The 16,732-nt window shown below is 34.2% G+C and overlaps 1 protein-coding gene across 4 annotated transcripts in view; it reads left to right on the forward strand.

The window, feature by feature from the left end:
* CNKSR2 (connector enhancer of kinase suppressor of Ras 2) overlaps nt 1-16,732 on the forward strand; it is a 279,203-nt gene that overhangs the window by 209,390 nt on the left and 53,081 nt on the right. For all 4 annotated transcript variants that reach the window (XM_055438270.2, XM_055438271.2, XM_055438272.2 and 1 more), the window contains 5 exons: nt 2,573-2,621; nt 3,029-3,201; nt 5,788-5,861; nt 6,157-6,228; nt 12,220-12,287. In XM_055438270.2, coding sequence (XP_055294245.1) covers nt 2,573-2,621; nt 3,029-3,201; nt 5,788-5,861; nt 6,157-6,228; nt 12,220-12,287 — 436 coding nt within the window. The remainder of the gene's footprint in view (nt 1-2,572; nt 2,622-3,028; nt 3,202-5,787; nt 5,862-6,156; nt 6,229-12,219; nt 12,288-16,732) is intronic.

A 16,732-nucleotide genomic window follows, 5' to 3' on the forward strand; every position in this document is an offset into this window, starting at 1 on the left:
AGCTCAATACCCAAGGACTTTATTGAATTGGTTACATAGGCGTCCTCTGCCTAGCAGCTGCTTTTCCTTTCCTGAAATTAAAGCAAGTGTTTAGTCCCCAGGTGGGCAAAGTAGTCTTATCGCTTAGGGAAGCTGCATGTCAGTACAGAGAATTGTTTTACCAGCCAAGTTCCCAGATGTCAGCAGAGGGCCAGCCTTGCAAGCAGGCCCTTCTAAGATAGCAGCCTCAGGCCTGCTTTATTAACTCTTTTCTACACAAGGGACCTATTTCCTTAACTGTAGTTTTCATTGTCTTTTTCCATTACTTTCAGAAGCATATAGTTCAATTAACTCTTTCATTTGAGAAAATATCACATCACTTGGAAAAATAATGAAGTCTCTTTTAAGGGAATGTCATTGTAGTATTTACAATATTTTGAAAAGATAGCTAAAGCTTTGCTTCTTTGAATGATGGATAAATCTGTATTGTGTGCCTCGGAGTTCTTAGGTTCCAATAATATGTATGCTCATTATACTCTGCACTCATGATAATGATAAGTATGAGAATATATTTCTATAGGGAAAGAAAAGATAATCTTGTTGAAAAAGAAAACCTAGAGAGCATAAAATATGTTTTGTGTAGATTTTAAACTAGACCTCAGGTTCTAAGAAGTAATGCACATAAAGCATAGGAAGTACATTATATAACTCAGTTCTTTAAAGCTGTCTGTTATCCATGTAGCTTCCTAAAAAACAAACCACCCCCATCTTTGTCATTTTTAAAAATAATGAGCTGTTAAATTATAATGATTACTTGTGGTAACACTAAGCAAAAAGAACCTAATCAGTAATTTTACAGCCAAACAATTTAGGGAAAATAACTATATGTAAATTAACTATACTTAAGCATACTAGCCTGAGTTATTATTTGAGTTATTATTTTGAAGCAAAGTGCACTCAAGAAAATTAGCATAACATGATGGGTTTTATCTTTTATGCTTTCTCTAAAATTGATTGTGAATTTCTATAGCCATGGATGCTGCAACTGATTTATACACACACACATCCCACATACATATTGGGTGATTATTTCTGGGTTACACTGAATGTCAGCAAATTATTTGATCCTTATCTTTAGGACTAATATCCATCCATAATATATTCCTAAGAATTATGTAAACCATATACAAATTGTGAAAATTATTACAGTCTATGAGGTCACAAAAGAGTTGAACATGACTTAGCAATTAAACAACAAAGAATGTTATTTTATAAGCAAAGATATTAAATAAAGTATGTCACATAATATGAATTAACTGTATAAATCCAAGGCCAGCAGATTTTATGTAGACAAAATCTGATTGTTCCTTACAGATATACCTTTGCAAAGAAAAACAAGAATCTGTTCCCTAAAATTCATTTTGAGTTAATTAAAATTATGTATACTGTTCTCTCTACCCTCACTAGCTAGTCATATGAATTTAACCTTATTTAGACTAGTGAACAATCTAGTTTAGTAGACTGACTAGAACCAGTGATTTATAGTCACTAATTGAAAACTAAAACAGTTGTGGGTTTCTCTGTTAAGACATTATACTCTTCTGGTCCTTAGCGTGGATTAGACTGATAGGTGGGTTTAATGGATGGTTGTTTAGCTAGGCAAGTATGATGCAGGAAGTATAGCTCCAGGGAATGGTTATGAAGATGTTCTGTGGAAATCAAGTGGAATAAGAAATAAAGGCACAAAAGAGTGGTAATGTCAATAAATTGGATACTTGCGTGGAGATTTTCTTTTAAAAAATTGCTGGGTTGGAGGTAGTGTACTATAGAATGGAGATAATAGAGGCAGTTGTTGGAGTGTACTTAAGAATAACAAACATAGGGTCATGGGGGTGGATAGCTGGAGAATGAAGAAGTAAAGAACATTGGAGCTAAGGGACTGAGGAGCCAATGTACTGACATCACCTACATGAAGATTAGTTCTGTGTAATAGAGGCAAGAGTAGGTGTGAGAAGAAAATATTGATTCAAGTACTGAAATAGTAGGTTGGCCAAAAAGTTTATTCAAGTTTTCTTTGAGCTGGTACAGAAAAACCCAGGTGAACTTTTCTGCCAACCCAATATTTAACATCTGGGGGTGTGGCCTAGGAGATCAGTAGCTAGTGGTGGCTTATGGAATAGAATGAACTTCAAAGGAACAAGTGATAGTCATATTTGTTTGACTCCTTCGTAAAATTTTGTGAAAATCAAGTAAGACATTGCCTGAGAAAGCACTCTAAACCCCTAAAAATGGTATGCAGTGGTACTCTGCATGTTTAAGAGCCCTGAGTTTCACCACTGCTTTGTGTCCCTATTTCTCTGCCTACAGAATAAGGACAAAGATAATATTATTCTCTCCTACTTCACAAGAGATAAGAAAGTTTAGTGGCATGATATATACGAATTTGTTTTGAGTCTTTGGAAAAAGAAAGTACTTTCGTTCACTGAGGTTCAGAGTCACTGTTCTATTCAGCTTTTCAGTGTTTTCTGCGACTGTTGGTACTTCAGTTGCACCCTGTGTATCAAATAACATTCTTCCCCATCTTTGATTTTAGACATTTCAGCAGTCTTCTCTGCAGCACAAATCAAAGAAGAAAAACAAAGGTAAGAAAAGTAAATGAAACAATTAGCTGTTTAGTCTACACTGGAACAATCACCAGCTCACTTCACCCATCCTCTCTTGCCTGAGCCCAGTGTGGTGTGGAAGAGAACCACTCCCTAATACAAGAGCTACAAGGATCAGCTTCTCCTTCAGGTCAATTATGGTACAAGGTACCCTTTACAAGTGGTCTCAACAGGTTTTCAGACTGGGACCACACATTTTGGATTAAGTTTTTTGTCCATGTAGATGAAAAGGTATTAAAATTTTCCAGTTATTTTAATACAATGAGAAAATAAATATTTTTAAGGTTTAATATCCAGATGTATTTTTATGATCTATAGATTAATCTTCTACCTTTTATGATCTATAGATTAATTTAAAGAGCACATTTACCCACTATTATTTTTAGGTCCTATAGCTGGCAAGAGCAAAAGACGAATTTCTTGCAAAGATCTTGGCCGTGGTGACTGTGAGGGCTGGCTTTGGAAAAAGAAAGATGCGAAGAGTTATTTTTCACAGAAATGGAAGAAATACTGGTTTGTCCTAAAGGATGCATCCCTCTATTGGTATATTAATGAGGAGGTAAGACAAGCACATTTTGTTTTCTTATTCATTTTCTTTTTAACCAAAAGAATCACTGTTTTAAGATTTATATTTTAAAATATAATCAACTTAAGGCTAATTCAGGAGACTGCTAGTAATTTTTCAGTCTGCCTTCTTAAAGTGGTTGCATTGTGGGGTTCTGTGAAGGCAGTTGTCTCAATTACTGTAATGAAACAACATGTCTGAAACATAGGTAATATATAGTAAAATTCTATATATCTAGTTAAAAATATGAAGCTAATTCAAGCAATAGCTTACTTAAAAGGATTATATATATATATATATAAATTTGATAAAGGTTTTTAAATGTCTTGCTTTTGTTCAGTGTTTTACATTTTTTTCTGTTTGCTTTTTTGAAAGGAAGTCTTTTATAGTAAGTTAATTAATATCTGCATTTGCTTCAGTTTTTCTTAAAGAATAAATGAACTAGCAGACTAGCTTTGAAAATCTGCAAGTATTCATTTCATTTGACCCAATAGGGGAAGGAAAGGGAGAGTATATAACAAATGCAAATTGTTCTTATGATTTCCTGTTTCATTTGTGGTAATTAGGTTTACATTCAGAGTAATTATATAACCTGTCAAATATCACAACGAATATACAGTATACCTTATTTTTTTATATTCTCTTGACTCTACATTTGCTTCCGTTGCCATAGTCATCTATCAGTTCACTTTAAGTTTTTATTTCTTTATTTTTGGCCGCACTGTGTGGCGTGTGGGATCTTAGTTTCCTGACCAGGGATTGAACCCATGCTCCTTGTATTGGAAGGTGGCATCTTAACCACTGGACTGCCAGTGAAGTCCTCAAGTTTTTTTAAACAAAAATTTCTTTTGTTAACTTGTTTTTTCATTAAAAAATATACATGGTTTTAAATAGTGTGCTGGCTAAGTACTTTTTATATGTCAATGAAATACTATAAAAACATAGCTTCTTTATGTTTCTCTTTATTTTAGATCACTTGTAGATTGTCTACTGACCACTATTCTTTTATTCAGTATAATGGGGAGATCATAACTACCCCAAAAGTATTTTAAATTTTTCAAAATTTTTAATTTTAACATTAAAAACATCAAGGGTAACATAAGAGAAATCAAAGTTAAGAAAGAGATTTGAGACTATTGTATTTACCACAAGATTGGAAGAAAATAAAAATGGGCTTCCCTGGTGGCTCAGAGGGTAGAGCATCTGCCTGCAATGTGGGAGACCCGGGTTTGATCCCTGGGTTGGGAAGATCCCCTGGAGAAGGAAATGTCAACCCACTCCAATATTCTTGCCTGGAGAATCCCATGGACAGAGCAGCCTGAAAGGCTACAGTCCACGGGGTCGCAAAGAGTAGGACACGACTGAGTGACTTCACTTCTTCATTGAAAAATATTGGAAGTTACCATACTACTTTTGTATATAACACACATTTTAGTCACTATCATTAGCATCAAATTTTACTAAGTTTTACATATAAATATACATTCACACACTAAAAGAATTGAGAATCTCTATTCTTTTTCTTTGAGATAGCAGGTGGGAATGTGTAATGTCTCTTGAACTTGATATATAAGAAGCCATGAACTGGTATAGCACACATCAATGTTTGGGAGTAAATGTCTGAGAATTGGCTTATGTACATGAAAGAAACAACAATGATTAAAGGGTTTAGCCAAAAATACTTGGTTGGTTGATTTAGTCACTAAGTCATGTCCAACTCTTGTGACCCCATAGCCTGCCAGGCTCCTCTGTCCATGGGATTCTCCAGGCAAGAATACTGGAGTGGGTTGCCATTCCCTTCTCCAGGGGACCTTCCCAACCCAGGAATCCAACATGGGTCTCCTGCATTGCGGGTAGATTCTTTACCAAATGAGCAATGAGGGAAGCTTAGACTAGTTGAAATAACTTATATTTAACATGAGATTTTAGATAATTCTCCTATCTTGTGTTTCTATCCCACATTAGAGAGGGAGGGATTTTATGGATTTCATTCAATTTTCCAAGTGAAGAATAACATTATATATATATATGTATGTATAGCATGTAAACCAAGTCAGATATTTGAAAATCAACTTAACCTATCCACTTGTAAAATGTTGAATACACAAAATAATTATTTAATTTCGGTTTGATAAGAGATTCTTTTGGAGGCAGAAAAGGAACTGAATTAGTAGATATCCCTATATTTTACATCTGAACATTTAAAATGAGAGGAAATTGAATTGTAAATGTGGACTAAAGTTATTTTATATGTTATAAAACTGTATATACATTCTGGGAAAATTACTTAGAAAACAGGTTTTACTTTGAGAATTAAATTATTTTTTCTGTCTTTATTTTAATATAGAAAGAATTTTTAAATATTCTGTATATATATTTCAGTATTTACTATTCTAAATGTTCAAAATATACCTTCAGTTTAATGGACTATAACAGGTAAGAGTGAAATTCTAATCTCTCAAATGTCTAATTTAAGGGATTAAATGAACTGTTTTATTAGTATAGATATTTAATACATATAGTAACGTCAGCTTTAAACCTTTGTATATAATACCCTAAACAAGAGTGTTGCCTCTTCAGGATGAAAAAGCAGAAGGATTCATCAGCCTGCCTGAATTTAAAATTGATAGAGCCAGTGAATGCCGCAAGAAATAGTAAGTTGACTTTATTTGGGCCAAGGGAGAGAAAGGAAGGGTTTTTTGGGGGTTTTGTTTTTTTAATTTCTAGCTTTTAAATTATAGATTGTGCTTGGCTAATGCTTTCAAATTGATGTAATAAGAAAGCAGTTTTGTGGGCAGAAAATTGAATTTTTAACTGATTTCTGTCATCACGGTAGAAGCATTATATATTCGTACTCAGGTTAGATTTGAGGCAGTTTTATTCATAAAAATTATCTGGTTCTAACTTATTTCCCAATCTGAAATGAATGTACTCTGTTTCCTTTTGCAGTGCATTCAAAGCCTGTCATCCTAAAATCAAAAGCTTTTATTTTGCTGCTGAGCATCTTGATGATATGAACAGGTAAAGTGTTACTTATATTTCAAAATAGTTAGAAAGCCTATTAGGCTTAGAATTCTCAGTTTTCCCCCTTAATGCTTAGAGAAAAATATCACTGAAGTTTCTAGATCAGATTTAAAATAAAATGGACCCAGCCATAACTCCATACCTAATTTTAAAGAATGGCATTTTAAAAAGTCAAAATAAACTCATTGACTTTTTAAGTTTACCAAAAATGTTCCAAAATCCATATATAGGCCATATATATATATAAAGGCCAAAAAATACCCACTGCAGAAAAAAAAAATTTAAGTCCATTTCAGGAATATGTCTCCAAATTTATCCCAAAGTGAGGGAAATAAAGATCCCCACAAAAAAAGCTGACTTTTCCAAGTGCAGAGTATTTATGACAGAATATCCATCTCAATAATTCAAGCCTAAGCTTAGTTGGTATATCTTTCTGTCACCTTTCTTCTATTGCTGGACAGGATTGTGCAACCAAGTGATTAGATGGCACATGGTTATGTGATGCCTCTGGGAAAATCTGTGTATATATATACATATATATATATATCTTTTTTTCATCTACAACAAATAGCTTCTTGTTTCCATTTTGGCTCTTATGAGTTTGATCCTTTCTTCCTTTTTCTTTCCTTTCCCCTTTCCTTTTCCTAGATTTGTTGAAATTGAGTTTAAGATTCAAAATATTTCCTTTTATAGGTCTTCAGCAGTCAGTTCATGTTACATATATAATGTGCCAACACATTATACAGAGATCCAGAATAGGGAGTTAAAGAATAGCATAGGGAGATACAGAATAGCATAGTGTTTTAGAGTATGAACTTTGGAACCAGGCTGTCCAAATTCCAGCTATCCCACTTACTAGCTGTATGACCATGGATGTAGAACTTAACCTCTCTATGTCAAATATTAAGCTCTTTTAAAAAGTGGCGATAATAACCATCTTCATCCATAGAACTTTTATGAGGAGCAAATAAGCACACATGAAAGGCTTAGAATAGTGCCTGCTAAATTGTAAGTGCTATATAAGTGTTTCCTTTCAGTATATATTCCTTTTATTGGGTTAGCCTAAAAGTTCATTGGAGTTTTCCATACAATGTGACCAAAAACCCCAGTGAACTTTTTGGCCAACACAATATATACTTTGGGCTTTTACACCATATACCTTTCTTTGTATATCTCTAAGGAAGTGTTCAGATATTTTTAAGCAGAAAACTACATCTTCATAAATGTGCTTGAATGCACTCAATGAACACTTAATATGCTGTCATAAATAATCTTATTCTTTGACACTTTGGAATATAGGCACAATTTTTCCAAAGCAAGGATATGAATATAAGGAAAGGGCAAAGAAAGGTGTTGGAAAACTTGGTAAACTCTTTTATAATTAATAGGAAAACTGAGCCTTTCTTTTTTGAAGTTATTAACAATGTTGTATTAGTTTCTGGTGTACAGTGAAGTGATTCATTTTCACATATTGGGTTGGCCAAAAAGTTTGTTCAGGGTTTTCCATAACATCTTACAGAAAAATCCATGGTTTGCAGATATTTTCGCTCATTCCTTACATTGTCTTTTTGTTTTGTTTATGATTTCCTTTGCTGTGCAAAAGCTTATAAGTTTGATTAGGTCCCATTTGTTTATTTTTGCTTTTATTTCTACTGCCTTGGGAGACTGACCTAAGAAAATACTGCTATAGTTTATGTCAGATAATGTTTTGCCTATGTTCTTTTCTAAGAGTTTTATGGTGTTAAATGTCTTATGTATGTCTCTAAGCCATTTTGAATTTGAGTTTATTTTTGTGTATGGTGAGAGGTTGTGTTCTTACTTCATTGGTATGTATGAGTCTGTCCAGCTTTCCCAACATCACTTGATTGAAGAGACTATCTGTTCTCCATTGTGTATTCTTGCCTCCTTTGTTAAAAATTAATTAAGCATAGGTGTATAGATTTATTTATGGACTCGATTCTGTTCCATTGATCCATTTGTCTGTTTTTGTGCTGATAGCATGCTGTTTTGATTACTGTTGCTTCGTAGTATTGTCTGAAGTTAAGTGTGTGTCTTGGAGGGAGGGCAGTATGCCTACAACTTTGTTCTTTTTCCCTCAGGAATTCTTTGTCAATTCTGGGTATTTTATAGTTCCACTTAAATTTTAGGGTTATTGGTTCTATTTCTGTTAACTGAGCCTTGCATTTGGTTTCCACAATCTTCTCTTGCTTTGTATGTTATCATTCTTGAAATTTCACATGAGGCAATCAGAATTTGCTGAGCTTGTTCTCAAAATGAAAATTATGTACTTGTTGGGGAGTAGTGCTACTCTATTTTGTGTTTTAACTATTTTATAATTCTGCTCTTGTAGTTACTATTCATTTTTTCAAAGTTGAGCTCAGTACCCTTAGGATAAACATGAAGGATTATAACATCATAACCAAACAGAAAATAAGTGGTATATATGAGCATGTCCTCTTCTACAGGATAAATCCACTAGAACACAGTTTAACTCACATCTAAGAATTAACATAATTTAATCATTTGCGATACTTGCTAATCAGGGTCTTTTTAGGTTTAGAAAATAGCCTGCTCAAAAATTCATTTTTATTAACTAACACCATTCTTGGTCTCCATTCTCTACCCTGTGTTAGGAATAACTTTAGAAGTATATGATGTCACTACTCTTCCCTGATACTCCTTTGGGTGTATATGGTTCAGGATATCAGAAAAGAAACTGAGCCAAACCCATAAGTTTCACTTTGTTGCCTTTTCTAAGCAGTGGATCAAAGAAAAAATAAATAAATCTGACCAAATATGTCATCATCTCCATATCATACATTTCAGAGTGCTGTTTTATATTAGCCTTTCCATGGTGTACTACAACCTTCCGAATTGTCCTGAAATACTGAAACTTTTTTAAAAATTTAAGTATAATAGACTGTTACTGTTTTGCCTTGCTTTTTCTTTCTTTAATAACCGTATTCCTAGTGTCTGTTTTCAACAAACAAGTTTTTTTAAAAATTACTTGTCAGTAGGAAGAAGGAGTGTGAGTGGCAATATTCACAGAGGATTGGTAATAGGGAAAGACACCCTCCAACAACTTTATTTAATAACCTAATTATTACATAACAGCAAGATGACCTCGGTATTGGTTCATTCTATACGTAGCTCTTTGAAGGTGTGTACCTAAGCCTTCAAGAAATGATAAATAATTATAATTATATTATAATAATTATAAATAAATACCTTATCTGGTTATTTCATAATTTCTAAAGTATTATCATATGTATTTTTAAAATGTAGTGCTAGTTTTGACAGGACCTAGTAATTGGAATGAAAAGGCAATCCTTAGATTTAATTTTCTTCTATAAAATCTGCATGTATGTATACACATTCATACACTTATTCATACATATACCCAAATATACATATACCCAAATATAAATGTTAGAATATTAAAACCTCACCTTCTGTTTTTTGAGTAGCTTTAAGTTGGAATGTGAGGTAATTTGCAAAAAACACTTTTGAGCACCCTACCACCAATCCATCTGTTCCCTCCTGAGAAATGAGCATTGAAACATTAAAAAAATCTTTTTTGCCAGTCTGTGAAATCTGTGGGAAGAAAATAAAACATCATGTTTCTCAAGTATTCTGAGGCTTATTTACTGAATTTACTTGGCCTGTGTATTCCTTTTTATGTCAGCACATATGTTCTTATAATTGTTAGGACTCACCAGGTTCTGTTTAGTAGCTATTATTTGTACATTTCTTCCAAAATTCTTACTCTTATTTCCCTCTCAGTACGTTATTCTGTGTCAGTTCTTGGCAGCTTCATTGGAATGTTCACCATAGGCCCAATCCTCTTATTCCTGCATATTGTCTGTCTCCCTCACTGAAAATATAGGCATCGTGAAAACAGATACTTTATTTCATTTATCTCTCTATCCTCCATGCCTCAGACAGTACCTGGCACACCTAAATATTTCTTACCTTAATTAATGCATCAGTTCAGTTCAGTCATATCTGCTATTCATAATAGCATATAAACACCAAATCGTAACTGCAACAAGTGTTTGGGTAAGCATTTTCTAACCAAGGCCTAAGGACGACTTATCCAAGACAGCAACAACAGCTGTGTAGCATTCAGCCTTTTGTGTTTGTATACCCTGACCCAAGTTTATACACATACTTTCTAAAGAGTTTTTATTGTGGGCAGAATTTGTCTTCCTAAAAGTAGTTTTAATTTTTTCATTGTCTTGTGAAATTTAAGAATCCTGGAGCTCATCAAAGGCAGAAATTTTGTCTTATTCATTTTTGGACCCCTAAAACATAGCTCATTGTTCAGTATATAACAGACATTTCGTAAATGTTGTTGAGCTGAAAAATTAAGAAGCCTCTTTTTAGTTTCTTTATTCATCTTATATAAGACCTCATTGCTCTTTAGCTAATAACAAAATTAAATTTCAATGATATATTAAGAAGTAGTAAATAGGAGGTACTGAATTAAAATTCAGCAATAAATGTTCCTCTGGTGGTATCAACATCATTTCCACCCAAAAAGCACCAACCCAGTCTTTCCTAAGAGTGCTAAGACTTGCCTTGTAATACAAATTCAACTCCTTTCTTACTACAAGTCACCTATAGACTAGATTTTCATGTTGACCTTTTACTAATGATTAGTCATTTTTAAAAGGTTATTTGTCATGAGGTTAGCTTCTTACAGTTTATATTTTTCTGCATTATGTGTGTATATGCCATGCTACTGAATTCATTTGATTACTTTTTTTTTTTATCATTTCTGCTCCCTTTTTTACTTCCCAGACATACTTGAGGTAATCATTACACTGTAGGTTTTGTCAAAGTTGGGTTTAAGTGACTTGTTCCTCAAATTAAACCTTAAATTTCCATGGGTGTGATTTTGTCCATTAGAGAAACAACTTTCCTCCCTCTCTTTTCAAGATATTCTCAGTATCTGAGGCACAGTCAACACCACTTGGCATAATGATAAAGTATATGAGTCACTTCAGAAACATTCATTTTCTAGTTGACAGGGGAAATAATCTCTTCAGAGAAAAAGTTCTCAAAAACAAATTTTTTTTAAAATATGTTAACATCAGATTATTCTACAATTTAATATTAATTCTATTAGCTAGTTTGGAAGGTTGATTCTCCCTTACTTTCTTATTTGGGAAAATATATGAATCATAGATCAGGATTAACCAGTGAAAAATTGTCAAGTAAGTTTAAAGACTTTGTGATTCAATAATCTGATGCAGTGTGAACAGTTACCAGAGTAATGAACACAGGTAGAGACCTTATGGAACAAAAGATGGAGATTGAAGCAGTGCTCTGCCTCAGGTAGTCCCCTACATTGGCAATAGCAATTCTCCTGAAAGAGGAGAGAACTAAGATTTAATTTTAAGTTACTATTGTTCGTGGAAATAAATTTTCAGGATCCAAAATATAGCTTAAAATTGTATATGTACTTTTTGTTTTGGAAAAACCTAATACCCTTGTATTTAGAGACAGATTTCCATAGTACTACTCATATGTGTTTCCCCTTGGATCATTAAATGTAAAAGAGATTCATCAAAACTAATATTTGATAGTAAAACTTACTTGACAAGCTAAGTCTATAGCTTTTTCACTTCTCAAGACAAATTATATCTGATATTGTTTAAATATCTCTAAAGGAGCATTTTTTTCTGAGGAAACAGAACAGCAACAGAATTATAGGACTTCGGTCATCTCAGACCCCTTTATATTGCAGATATATACAGGCATGCCCAAGACTTTTCTAGTGAAATAGCATCTTTACTGTGGGAACAGTTTGTACTACAGCAAATTATGAGTTATTGACAACTCCATGTGTTAAGAGTAGCAGAAAACAACACATCTTTTATCTGAGGTTATTCCATATACTCATATGCATTTGAAAATAAATATTTCCAAAAAGGTAAATTATAAGAAACTCAGTTGCAATGTTACTGATATTTGTTTTTTCAGGTGGCTTAACAGAATTAACATGCTGACTGCAGGATATGCGGAAAGAGAGAGGATTAAGCAAGAACAAGGTAAAGGAATGCTTTTTTTTACTATTGTTATGTTTTTTTCCCTTGCTGTTTTCCTCTACAATGTTTCATTGCTATCACTTGAGAGAAAATGCAGATGTCAATCTGTGTTTTTTTTTTTTCCTCTTTTGTGCACTTCAAAGGAATCCAAACCATTGCATCTTATGGGTAGGATTTAGTAAATCAAACAGGAAATAAACTCAGATTTTTAGAGCAGCTAATATGGAGTTTGTTCCTTTTTGTTGCCATCTCCTTTAGTCTATTTCTTATGGAGAAAAAAAAATCTTAAAAATTAAAAAGCCTAGAATTGGTCCTATATTGACCCAAGTCTAGGTCCTTAGTGGTTTTTTCTACTTAGTGGTTTCACAGACATTTAAGAGCTTTTTTATGCAGAGAGCTCAGATGAATGGATTCATTCTTTCATCAAGTGTCTCATTTGGTTGTGTTATTCAGTTCTGTTAGTGTGTTAGCTCTGTGATCATATGGAACTTCCCTTAGTATTGACCTCATATTTATGAAACACAATATCCTGATGCAGAATTGAAATCTCAACAAAAGTTGTGGTTACCATTCTAAAAGTGGCTTTACTTTTCCCAAAGAATTTTTGCTGTACATCCCTTGGAAGCATAACTAGTTTCTTGAAAACTTTTGAGACATCCTAAAGTTAAAGGAATTCTACAGAATGATACACAAACATACTTCTAGTTGTGTCTCCAGTATGCATAATCTGTGTGTTGATGTGAAGATTCTGAAAACTTTGTTTCCTCACAGAGAAAACTTTTTAAAGCATCTAAAAGCTAAAGGTTAGAGATATCTAAAAAACATAACCAGATCCCAAAACCAATCTGTCAGCAAAGGTTTAGGTCAGGGGTCAGGAAACTTCCTGAGTAAAGAGCCAAACAGTAAATATCTTAGGCTTTGAAGGCCTTAAGGTTTCTTTGAAGCTATTCAACTCTGCTACAAACACATGAAAAGAAGTGGTTGTACTTCCATAAAGCTTTATTTATGGACAATGAGATTGAATTTCATAACATTTTTCACATTTTGAAACTTCTTTTGATTTTTTTTAATCCATTTAAGATGTAAAAGCCATTCTTGATCCACAGGCTGTATAAAAACAGGCCAAGTGCCTCATTTGGTCTGCAGACTATAGTTTACCAATCCCTGGTTTAGAGCCATAGGATAAGAGAATGGAGGTGCCTAGAGCAGTGAAGAGTGAGGAGATAGGGCAGGAAGATGTCCAAGAAATAGCAAAACATGATTATTGCCGATGGGAATTTATCATCTTGTTGAGAATTTAAAAAATACACACTTGAAATTGCCTAACAAAAATTAAAGAGCGACATAAAGTAAATGAGTACTAATTTTTGCACAACATGCAACTGATTTTAAAAATTGCTAAGTGGATGCAAAATTTTTAAAAAAATCCTGAAGAGGGGACAGGATTAATGAGGATATACTTGGAGAAAGTAATCAGTGAGCCTGATGTAAAATGTTAGTGCTGAAGAGAAAGAGAAGACTTTATTAAGTATTGAAGTGTTTCTGGCATCACCGACTCAATGGACTTGAGTTTGAGCAAACTCTGGGAGACAATGAAGGACAGGGAACCTGACATGCTGCAGTCCATGGGGTTGCAAAGAGTCAGACATGATTGGGCGACTGAACAACAACAAAGTGTTTCTGAGTGAGGCCTTCATCTAGCACTCTAATTGTATTATGGTGAAATAGGCACTCATCCTGCCTGAAATTACATTGAGTTGTAGCAGAAAAGATACTCTTAGTAAAATATAGAAAGTGAGACATGGAAAAGTACAAACCAAATTCCATGGGAATGAGTCTGGAGAGATTTCTCAGGAAGGAAATGGGAAAGACATTATGTGCACATAATCTGAACTGGTTCTCATAGGATGAGAAGTAATAAAATAAAACATTTCTGAGAGTGGAAGTAGCATGGGTACTTCCACAAATAACATGGAAGCCATCTCCATCAAATCACTGTGCACAGGCAAACCCAGCCAGGACTATGAAGTGTCAGGCCAGTAATTAAGTCACATTTCTTCATTGTTAAATGTTTATTCCCCAATTAATTCTTCTACTTAATTTATGGGCCTACAGTTATAGTAAGAGAACTAAACACACACACCAGCCCCTTTTCGAATTACTTTAAAAAGGCATTAAGATGCAAGAATTAGAAGATGGGCAATGTGCTGATAGGAAAATGAATCTTAAAAAAGTCAATTTGCATGAATAAGGAAACTTGGATTTTCAGGCTTCTGTATTTTGTCACTCGACATTGCTTTGAAGCTGAGCATGGCCTTGATTTTAGTGGATTTCCTTTGTACTTGGTATTATATAACCAAAATTCATTATGGATGAAAGAACTGGTAAGTCACATTGCACATGCAGGTTCCAAAAAATACTCATTCCATGGATTCATGCTGCCATAGTCTGTCATGTGAGTATTTATTTTAGTGCCTACTAGAAAATGGTAGATAATCATATGTAGAAGCTTAAAGTTACAGTTCAATTCTCTACAACCAGAATCTCTGAGATAATTTAGATTTCCCTTTAGAGTATACATTCATCAGATGCTCTAACATGGATCAGAAGCATATTAGACTTCCTACCTTATATGGGATTAGGTCTCACAATATCCTATATAGTCAGCTGCTGGTTGCACGGGTCTACACCACACTTCTATAGAATTGTTTGACATCTGAGTACCATTCTCAGCACTGAAGTTAAACCTGAAACAAAATAAAGCTCTTTGAGAATTGGGAATATTTCAGAAAGATGCAAAGGAATAATTGCCAAACACTGTTTCTATTTAAATACTCAGTATAGCTTAGAAGTGACTCTTTCATTGACTTAAATAAAAGTTTAGTGAATTGCTGTCTTTAACTACAGCAGTATAAAGGATATGAGGATCTTTTTCATTATGCATTATTTTACATAGAGAAAACAGGGCTACATTGAATTTTGCCAAGATCACAATTTGGCTAATTGTCTGCTAATCCTTTTTCTGTATTTTTACAGCTTCAGATCAGACATTCATGACACATTATTTTCAATCACACGTAAGGTCTTTGTAAAGCTTTAATTACTTAAAAATGAATAAAATTCATTGCATTTCTTTGATAGTTCTAGATGAAAAAGTCAATTTTTTTCAGATTATCCTTTGTATCAACATGAGAAGTGGAAATTTTCCTCTTCTATTGATGACACTGTTTATTCATGATTAGTTACTTGTTAAATTGAATATCACTGCAGGAGACATTAAAAAGTATCCATTCATTCCGTGCTAAATAAGAGAGCTAAGAAAAATAAATTAATTTGCTCTTAGAATGAAAATCAGACTGCTTTCAGCCTCTGGGCAGCAGTGTGCTGGTAATTTTCCACACAAACCCAAAAAGGCCTGAATTTTCCGTAGGCTCTTCCCTGGCATTACTCTCTGAGAGACACATGGCTTAGTGTATGAAATGAAGTTAATTTACAAAGTGGTATTTCAACCTCTTAGACAACCCACAAAAAATTTGGTTTGATGGTGCTTCTTTTTTAGTAAACCAAGAATTACATCAAATTTCGAACTAGAATTTTTCCTCATTTATCAAGGAATGAGGGGTTAGGGCGAGGAGTAGAGAGAGAATCTCCTAAATCTGCCACTTGTAGTGTTAGTCATAGAGATCTTGAGAAAATAGTTATCCTCTCCTTCTCAATGTGCTGATTGGACCATTTCAGGTGCTAACTCCTTGAGACCCAAAGTCTCAGTGAAAAGGTGAAGGGAAAACTCAGCACAGGTGTCACAGTTTCTGGAAATAGTGGGAAGGGTAAGAGCAGAGTGATCCTGGCAGGCCTACTGCTTGGGAGAACGAGGAGGGGTGCTTAGTACCTCTCCCTCCAGCAATAATTTCCCGGTAGTATTCAAGCTCCCACAAAACTACCCAACTGAGGCCCCAGAGCTCCAGAATTCACTTTTCATTGCTGGAACTTGCTACTAGAAAAAATTAATGACTAAGAAGATGGGAACACCAGGCATTTATTTACTGTGTGATCTGGGACAGACTGTCCTAGTGTGCTACCTGCAAATCCACCAGTATTAAGAATCCCAATAATTTTTAGTGTTTTCAAGGTGTAAGGCACTTAAATATGTGCTACCATAGTACCCCACTCATACAACTCTGAAAGGTGGTGTTTATTAGCCCCGTTTTACGGATAACAAAATAGACTCAGAGAGATTAAGTCAGCATCACAAGAGCACAGAAATGGCAGTTGGTACAGCCAAACATTGAAGCTGCATCTGCACGAGTATACAGTCCATACTTTTCCCACTAGCATTACTCGGTCCGTTTCTGGACAGCTACATCAATTTGTATTTGGGAGGAGACTTAATATGCTTCCCATCACCAGTGTGACCCAATGTAAAAACCCGATATCAAATTTAGGTTAAC

This window comes from Moschus berezovskii, chromosome X (genome assembly GCF_049115385.1).
Source record: "Moschus berezovskii isolate FMDL1 chromosome X, NW_MosBer_1.0, whole genome shotgun sequence".
In the NCBI taxonomy this organism is placed as follows: Eukaryota; Metazoa; Chordata; class Mammalia; order Artiodactyla; family Moschidae; genus Moschus; species Moschus berezovskii.